Consider the following 9609-nt stretch of genomic DNA (forward strand, 5'->3'; position numbering starts at 1 on the left):
GGGAACGAAGTTGGCTTTGCTAGCAGTGCAGGCTCAGGGAACCCTGGGGTTCACGAACCCCGGGTCGGCTTGACTGCTCCTTCCACGGCCTCCCGTTAAATCTGTAACCATCTCCCAGAATCGACGTAGCGTAGCTTATTAATATTCGGTTGTTTTGACGTTGATTGATTGCATTTATCATTTCAGTCGACTTATTGAATAGCTTTTTTTTTTTTTTTTTAAACGGTACAGGACTTGAACCCAGGGCCTCTCTGCACATACGCTACTTCTAAGCCATATTTCTAGGCCCGGGTAGCCCAATTTTTGATCACGTCCTTGTGGTAGACATTGTTAAACCCTCTACGTATTAGGGACAAAAAATGGGTTCTGGGCTGACATTCCTTCACACTGTTTCAGTTTAAGTAAATTGCCTTAAAATATGGCCTTAAGCTGTCTTTTCCCACGAGATGACAGTTCTAGGATGGTATGTATTCCATTTTCACGAGGACAAAATGGCTTTTCACTTTTCATATGCAGACTTCTTAGTCCTGTTCATGGTGTGTGTGTGTGTGTGTGTGTGTGTGTGTTTTAAGCTTCCTCTTTGATCAAAAATCATTTTATTCCAACTCCCAACTCTGGCTGTCCTATGCGTTCCTCCCTACCCCTCCCTTTCTCATTGAAACAAAAAAGCAAAAGCTTCAACTTTTAAAATTACTTCAACGTCTCAGACTCATTTATACCTCACTAAAAACTATTAGAATTGTTCTATTCTTTTAAAAATTATTCCTGCTGGAGAGATGGCTCAGCGGTTAAGAGGACTGACTGCTCTTCCAGAGGTCCTGAGTTCAATTCCCAGCCCAACCAATACCATGTGGTTACATGGTGGCTCACAACCATCTGTATCGTAACGGGATCGGATGCCCTCTTCTGGTGTGTCTGAAGACAGTAACAGTGTACTCATACATAAAGTAAATAAATAAATCTTTAAAAAAAATATATAAAAATTATTCCTACTTGAAGGAAACTTAAGAAGCTTTAAAACCATTATGACATTTATTTATTTTGTGTGTATGTGTGTGGGTGCACACATGGAGTGTACCATAGAGGTCCATAGAGGTCCTGGAGTTTGAATTCAGGTCCATGGCCTTCAGACTATATATTTCTGGTGAGCATATTTCACTCTGAAGATACTTTTCACAGGAACATGATACTTAAATAAAGCTTTCATAATGGACTGGAGATATGGCTTGGTGCTACTATTACCTAGTGTGGGCAATGCCCTCCAGTCAATCTTAGGCACCAAGGGGAAAAGTTCATATACTATTTGGAAAGTTGTACAGGGCATGGTGGGCATGAGTTGATTCTGTTTCAAAGTTTCTGAATCAAGGGGGCTGGAGAGATGGCTCAGCAGTTAAGAGTACTTGTTGCTGGGTTTGGTTCCCAGAATATGCCTTATATAAATCTAGGGGGTCTAATAGGTATATCTCCAAACCACATGTATGCATGTAGGCATAAAGATCACATGCATAAAATAAGTTTTAAAAAATCTGTGGGATTTCTGACTGGAATGTCTGTAAGTGGCTTTTACAGTTTGGGATTAACAGTGAACATTGGGAAAGTACTAGAAGTGGTTTAGTGACAGTTCTGACCTTCAGAGCAAACAAGCAGAATTGCATTGCCTTTTCTGATCTGTGTCCTGAAACCATGTGACCTCATTCTAGCAGTAGACTTTACTGGAGAGTTGACAATTATGTAAATCCAAGGAGGGGATGTATAGACCCTCCCCCCTTTTTAAAAAAGATTTATTTATTTTTTAGTTATACGAGTACACTGCCGCTGTCTTCAAACACACACTAAAAAAGTGCATCATCGGATACTATTACAGATGGTTGTGAGCCACCATGTGGTTGTTGGGAATTGAACTCAGGTCCCCTGGAAGAGCAGTCAGTGCTCTGAACTGCTGAGCCATCCTCCAGCCCCCATATAGATGCTTTATCTTTGTTTCTTTTTGAGACTGGGTTTCAGGATGTCTGTCAGACTGGTCTGTAATTTTATGGTGCTTCTTCTGCTTCTTGCCTCCTGAGTGCTGGAACTACAGGTGTGAACCAGCATGTCTGGCTGACTCCTTATCTTGATAGGGGCAAGATCATGTAGAAGAGGGTTGGGAGTCACAATAATGGCAGTCTTTGGAAAATATGGTCTGTAGAGGCCAGGCATGTTGGCACATATCTTTAGTCATGGGTGGGAGGCAGAGGCAGAAGGATCTCTGTAAGTTTAAGGCCAGTTGTTGTATACAGTGAGTTCTAGCCAGCTAGGCTACATAGTAAGATCCTGTCTCAAAAAAGAAAAAAAAAATGTATACATGTACATGCATGTATATTTTATACATGTGAAATATGCTTATATGAATGTATGAAATGTTGAAGTCATACACCACCCCAGGGTGTTGCTCAGTTATTTAAACAATTTTCTTTCTCATCGTTGTCTCTGAGGCCTTACTGGTCAGAAGATTTTGGTCTTGCTTAGTTCTTAGTACATGGATTTTCTCGAGCAGACAGAAATTACAAATTCTCACAGCTTAATTGAAACTTTGCTGTAAAAACTCTATATAGGAAGAATATTAATATGACATTAATTGTCTGAAATTCTAAGAAAGTGGGGGTGAAGTGATTGCCTCCTATTTAGCCGAGTCCTATTTACTTCATAGAAGTAATGTGTGAACTTCTGGTGTCTCATGGCCAGTGAACATGATGTTTTGTTTTTGCAGATATGCAATATGATGAGGATGATGATGAAATCACTCCGGATTTGTGGCAGGAAGCATGCTGGATCGTAATCAGGTAACTCTAGAGCGAACAGAACAGGCTTTAGTAGAAACTAGAAGGCGTGGGTCCTGTCGTTCTGTTCCTTCTGGGTAGACCTTGGTCTTCTCTGTGCTTGGTAATGTATGTAGCATATGTTAGATACTCACAGGGCTTGCTTTGTTTTATCATGTAGACAGTACTGTATTCAGCTCTGGATACTGTGGAACTTGCTGTAATCTGGGCTGGTTTGAACCTGCCGCACTCTTGCTTCAGCCTTCTGAGTGCTGGGATTGGAGGGACACCTCACCATGTCTGGCTATATTTATTTATTTAAAGTATTTCCACCTTAGAGAAAAGCTAAAAAAATCATTTATATACTTTACTGAAGCCCTTAAATATTGACCTTATACTGTTGTTTTGTTTTTGTTTTTGTTTTTTTGTTTTTTATGAGACCAGGTTTTTCTCTGTAGCCCTGGCTGTTCTGAAACTGGTTTTGTAAACCCTGGCTGGCCTCACACTCACAGAGATATGCCTGCTTGCCATGGGCCGGCCAGTCTGGGCCTCCCTCAACCCATGGGGGAACAGGGTTCTAGTGAGGTTGACAAGGCATTGGTGAAGAAATGACAAACAGAGACAACACAAGGGAGTGCAGAATCTGAGTGTATTTGCACAAAGTAAAAATCAGGCTTATTTAGTATACCAGAAAACAGGGCAAATGTCAGGAATCACTCAGGCAGGTAGCTGTCACATCAAAGTCAGTAAGATCAAACAGCTAGGTGCAAAACGGAGGAGCAGTGGTGTCCTTCCTGCTGGGCTATCTTCACAGCCCCAAGATAAATTCTCTGGGTCTGTCTGAGGCAAGCACCTGGATGTCCCATTTTAGCAGTTCTTGAGAATGTCCTTAGCTGTAACAAAGATAATTAGTGACGGAAGCCCTGCAACTTCTCTCTGGTATGTAAAGCAATTCTGCCTTGTGTGGGACTGCTCTGATAAGTCTAACTATGTTTACAGTGAGCAATAGGGCCTGACTTCTATCTCTAACTCTGGAGACACCCTGTCTGATAAGGCAGTTTCCTTGTAAAATTTCCAAACTAATTACAGCTAGGAAATCAATTAGAATCATTGAAACACTGTGGAGGTCAGGAAATAATGGTTAATCTCAGTTTTAGCTATTTATGAATCATTTCTTAGGGCATCTATATGCCTGAACAAAGAAAGCACGCAAAACTCTCCACAGACTTTTGCAGAGACCAATCTGGGACACATCTGAGTTAGGAGATGCCAAGAAATGAACTCCAGCAGGCTTTGAAGCTGCTCGTCTCAAATTCGTGGGCAAGCTTTCAGGCCTGACATGCTGAATCCACTAGAGTGACGAGTGGGCATGGCACCTGTTGTTGCTTCCTGAATGCTGGGATTGCAGACATGTGCCAGACCTACATTTTCTTTTTTTTCCTTCCTCTCTTTGTGCATTTTCCCCTAGAAACATTGGAAAGTAAGGAGCAGGTACTTTAACGTATAGGAATTAATACTGATACAATAATCTTATTTAACCAACAGAATCTACATACATTTTGCTAGTTATCTCACTTAGTTTTATAGCAAAACAAACCAAAAGAAAATGTTTTTTTTCTCATCCTGGACCTAGGAGTATCTACTGGAATTTATTTTTGTCAATTAGTTTTTTGAGACTAGGCCTCATGTGTAGCTCAGCCTGAACTGGAACTTGCTAGTCCTCCTGCCTCAGGTCTTTGAGGGTTGTACATCTTGTTTTCTGTTTTTAGTTTTTTAAATTTTATTTCTTTTTGCATTTATGTGCCTGTGTGAGTTTATGTGTGCCTAGTATGCAGGTGCCCATGGAGGCCAGACGAAGGCGTCAGATTCCCTGGAACTGGAGTTGCAAATAATTGTGAGCTGGGTTTTGAACTTGGCTCCTTTGGAAGAGCTGCCTGCTCTTTACCAGGCTATGTAAAGCTATGTCTAGCACCAGGAATATGGGCTCTTAACTGCTGAACCATTTCTTCAGCCTCTTACATTTTCTCTTATGACTTACTTTTCTACTTCCTTCAATCTGAAACAGTTTCTTATCATGTCTTTTTTCTAAGATAAGAAGTCTGGTCAGTTGTTTGTACATTACTTGTGGGTTGTGGTTTGTCTGGCTTTCCTTGTATTGTGTTTGGATGAGTCCTTGGCAGAAGCGTAGCACACTGTATTAGGAGGTGCACTTATTGTAGTATTGGTGATGTTAATCTAATTGTTTTTAAATTATTATAAATGAGTAAATGAGTAAAGTCACATCAAAGTTGTATTTCAGTCCAGACTCTGACCCTTTTCCAGCTGAATTAAAACACAGGATGGACACTCAAAAATAAGTGACAAAGTTCTACCCTGTTATGTCAGGATCACCCCATTGACGGTCACATTGTACATGGTGACATGGCAGTGGGAAAGTTTGAATGCAGTTTGTTTACAGATCAGAGCTGCTTTATAGTCCTTATGCTGTACTTTAATTACCTACTGTTTTCTCCTTTCTTCCTCCCAGACAAAGAAAACACTGCTGGTCTTTTGTAATGATTGATGTGTATTGACTGGCATCTCTTGAGTGTTTGTTAATTGGATTAAGTGAGTGGTTCTCAATCTTACTGATGCTATGACCCTTTAAAACAGTTCCTCATGTTATAGTGATCCCAACCATACAATTATTTTCATTGTTGTTCAGAACTGTAAGTTTGATACTTTTATGAGTTGTAATATAAATATTTTTGGAGATAAAGGTTTACCAAAAGGGTGACAATCCACAGGGTGATAACTACTGGATTAAATGAAAATAAAGAAGTATGCTAGAAAACAAATTGAATTGTAACTGATTATGACCTTAATATTCTCCTAGTTCTTACTTTGATGAAAAAGGCTTGGTCAGACAACAGCTGGACTCCTTTGATGAGTTTATTCAGATGTCTGTTCAAAGAATTGTGGAAGACGCGCCGCCGATAGACCTGCAGGCTGAAGCTCAGCATGCTAGTGGGGAAGTTGAAGAGCCGGTAAGGTTATTTCCCTGCTGCCAGTGACGGGGAGCATCTGAGTCTCAGGCCTTCTGTCACTCAGTAGCGTTTGCAGAGCACCTCCGACACCTCCACTTAGCTCTGGATTTGTCTTTGTTAAGGAAGAGGTGCATTTATTTCAGATGATGGAAAACCTTAATCTTTACTCAGATAGTATGCACGTTTTGTGTTTTAGGATGGACTGTAGGACCTTATGCACACTAGGTAAACACTCTACCCCCAAGCTCTGCCTCATTTCTTTTTTAGTTTTAATTTGAGGCAAGGCCTTGGTAAGTTGCTGTCTTAGTCAGGGTTTCTATTCCTGCACAAACATCTTGACCAATAAACAAGATGGGGAGGAAAGGGTTTATTCAGCTTACGCCCACATTGCTGTTAATCACCAGAGGAAGGACTGGAACTGAAGCAGGTCAGGAAGCAGGAGCTGATGCAGAGGCCATGGAGGGATGTTCCTTACTGGCTTGCTTCTCCTGGCTTGCTCAGCTTGCTTTCTTATAGAACCCAAGACTACCAGCTCAGGGATGGCACCACCCACAATGGACCCTCCCCTCTTGATCACTTATTGAGAAAATGCCCCACAGCTGGATCTCATGGAGGCATTTCCTCACCTGAAGCTCCTTTCTTTGTGATAACTCCAGCCTGTGTCAAGTTGACACACAAAACCAGCCAATACAGTTGCCTAGGCTAGCCTTGAATTCTATATTCTCCTGCCTTAGTCTTCTTAGTAACTGGAGTTTACAGGCATGCACCCAGTGCCCTCAGTGAGTACTTTGTAGTTGGGAAGAGAGAACTCTGTGTGAGTACCTATGACGTGGACTGGAAACAGTTACATTGCTTAAGATGACCCTACCGTTTTCTCCTGCAGTCTATGAATCCTGAGAAAAAGGCTGTTTGAAGGACAGTTTCTTATTTTATTTATTTATTTATTTATTTAGGACAAAGTGTCTCTGTTACTAAGGTCTGCTGTGAAGTCTTGACCCTTTTGACTGGGCCTTCTATGGAATGTGCCTCCATGCCAGACTCTAGATTTTTATTTATTGCATTGCATTGAATACATGATTAACATGTGAGATCAGAAAGGGAAATTGGGTATAAGCTTGTTTAACCTTTTTACTGACTTTTAATTCATACACATGTGGTTTTTTAATTACTTATATCCTAGCAAGGGTATAATTTTACAGTTTTTTAAAATAAGTGTTTCAAAGAAGTCCAAAATAGTGACTGAGTGTTCCCAGTTGCAGAGAAGTAGAGAGGCAGCTGCAGTAGCATCTTTTCTCTGAGAGACAGGGAAACTGCAAACAGCATGAGGTAGGGTGGCCTAAGAGGAGCTAGAGAAAGAAAGGTTCGTATCTCTAGCCAGTCATGTCCCTTTTTCCTAATTGTATCCTGGGTGCTGCTCCATTTCTCTCATTTCAGTTGAAGCTGCTGCACAGAATTTTGCCTTAAAAGCAAAAAGTAAATTGGCTTTTCAGGGATTGTGCTAGAAAAAGGACCATAATGTGCCTTTTTAAGTCTCCCAAGTTATTTTCTCTTCATGGTCTTTGCATAATGAAGAGTTAAAAGTCAGTTCAGAGCACCAGTGTGGTAAACTGCAGGGAGAAGCCGTTTCTAAAGCTTGGCTGACTGGGAAGATGGGGCGCTCCTCGTTGTTGGCTTTAAGGAAGCAATCAGATATAAGAGAACATCTCTGGGCTGAAGAGATGAAAGTTGTGAGTTTAGTTCCTAGTCCTATGAGGGTCTCACACCCTCTCCTGGCTTCCTTAGGTATCTACACATGTGGCACTTACTGTCAAAGGTAATATATATGTTACCAGGAAATAAAAATAATCAAAATAATTTCATTTATTTTTGAGACAGTTTCTTTATATAGCCCTGGTTGTTCTGGAATTTGCTTTGTAGATAAGGCAAGCTTCAAACTCACAAAGAACTACCTGACCCTGCCACCTGAATGCCAGGATTAAAGGTGTACACCACTATATCTAGCAAAAAAATTTATTATTTTATTGCCGGGAAGTGGTGGTGCACGCCTTTAAATCCTGGCACTTGGGAGGCAGAGGCAGGTGGATTTCTGAGTTCCAGGACAGCCAGGACTACACAGAGAAACCCTGTCTCGAAAAACCAAAAAAAAAAACAAAAAAAACAAAAAAAACCCCCAAAATTAATTATATTATTTATATAAGCATTGTTTGTACTTATATAATTATGTTGCTATATAACAAATATATAATATAATAATACTTATATATAATATAATAAAGGATAAACCACATCACTGTGATGTGGATTTTAACTTTAGAGCATCCTCATGTCAGTAAAGTTGATTAGTTTTTGTTAGGTTATAGAGTTGCTTCTACTTAAAATGCTAATATCAATTAAAATGGAGTCATTACAACTTTAATGTGTATTTTGGGACAGGATTTTGCTCTTTGCCCAGTCTGGCTTCAAACTCTTGGTTTTCCCATGTTGCCTTCTAAGTGCTAGGATTATAAATGTACAATAAGAGTCTGGATTTCAAAACTAATGCTTTTTGTTTAATTCCAGCCAAGATATTTACTGAAGTTTGAACAAATTTACCTCTCCAAACCTACTCATTGGGAAAGAGATGGTGCCCCTTCACCTATGATGCCGAATGAAGCCAGGTTAAGAAATCTTACGTAAGAGAGACCTTTTTCGTTTCTTTGTTAGCATCTGATATTGAATAAAATAAAAAAGTATAACCTAAGTTGTTATTTTAGCAAATAACTTATGACCAATTCTGACCCACTTTTATTTGAAGGTACTCCGCTCCACTTTATGTTGACATAACAAAGACGGTCATTAAAGAAGGTGAGGAGCAGCTGCAGACTCAGCACCAGAAAACTTTCATAGGGAAAATACCAATTATGCTGCGCTCCACATACTGCCTGTTGAATGGCTTAACAGATCGTGACCTGTGTGAGCTGAATGAGTGTCCTTTGGATCCCGGTGGCTATTTTATTATCAATGGATCAGAAAAGGTATAGTGGTATTTACAACACTTAAAAAGATAGTTCACATTTAAAGTAAAATTTAAAGGTGTGCATTCTCTGGGCTGGAGAATTCTTCCCGACGAACCAGTTCAGGGCCTAAGAGCATGTGCTACTCCTGCAGAGGGTTCGAGTTTGGTTCCCAGTACCACCACATGGAGTGGTATCGTTGCTTGTAACTCCACTTCTAGGGTGTTTAATGTCTTCTGACCTCCTAACACACAGACGCACACTCAAGTGCACACACAAAATTAATCCTTATAAAAGAAAAGTATGCATCCATACAGATAACCTGAAAGTGACAGCTGAGTTATTTAAGGTGTGATACCACCTAAACATTTGTAAATTAAAACTTGATGAAGTTGTGCATAATGTGCACCAGAAGTTTGCCAGTTGTCGAAGCTTGTATATTTCTGTGAAGTATGAGCCTATATGACCATATTAAATAACCATGCAGGTTTACTTCTTGCTATTTCAATGACCTTTTTGGTTTCTTGGATGTAATTTTCTTACTGTTTCTATAGGTTCTGATAGCTCAAGAGAAAATGGCAACAAACACAGTCTATGTGTTTGCCAAAAAGGATTCCAAGTATGCCTATACAGGAGAATGTCGTTCATGCCTGGAGAATTCTTCCCGACCAACCAGTACTATATGGGTTAGCATGCTGGCCAGAGGAGGACAGGTATGGTAAAGGGGTGTTGTAGGATGCCGTCCCGCAGCTCCTACCTGCGTGGGGTTCCACGAACCGAGGATTTGGAAACCTG

At 40.4% G+C, this 9609-nt stretch overlaps 1 protein-coding gene across 1 annotated transcript in view; it reads left to right on the plus strand.

Moving 5' to 3' along the window:
* Polr2b (RNA polymerase II subunit B) overlaps positions 1–9609 on the plus strand; it is a 42107-nt gene that overhangs the window by 491 nt on the left and 32007 nt on the right. Inside the window, exons 2-6 of the mRNA XM_031342828.1 lie at positions 2747–2819; positions 5671–5821; positions 8381–8493; positions 8616–8835; positions 9369–9527. Coding sequence (XP_031198688.1) covers positions 2747–2819; positions 5671–5821; positions 8381–8493; positions 8616–8835; positions 9369–9527 — 716 coding nt within the window. The remainder of the gene's footprint in view (positions 1–2746; positions 2820–5670; positions 5822–8380; positions 8494–8615; positions 8836–9368; positions 9528–9609) is intronic.

Source organism: Mastomys coucha, unplaced genomic scaffold, assembly GCF_008632895.1.
Source record: "Mastomys coucha isolate ucsf_1 unplaced genomic scaffold, UCSF_Mcou_1 pScaffold22, whole genome shotgun sequence".
NCBI lineage: Eukaryota > Metazoa > Chordata > Mammalia > Rodentia > Muridae > Mastomys > Mastomys coucha.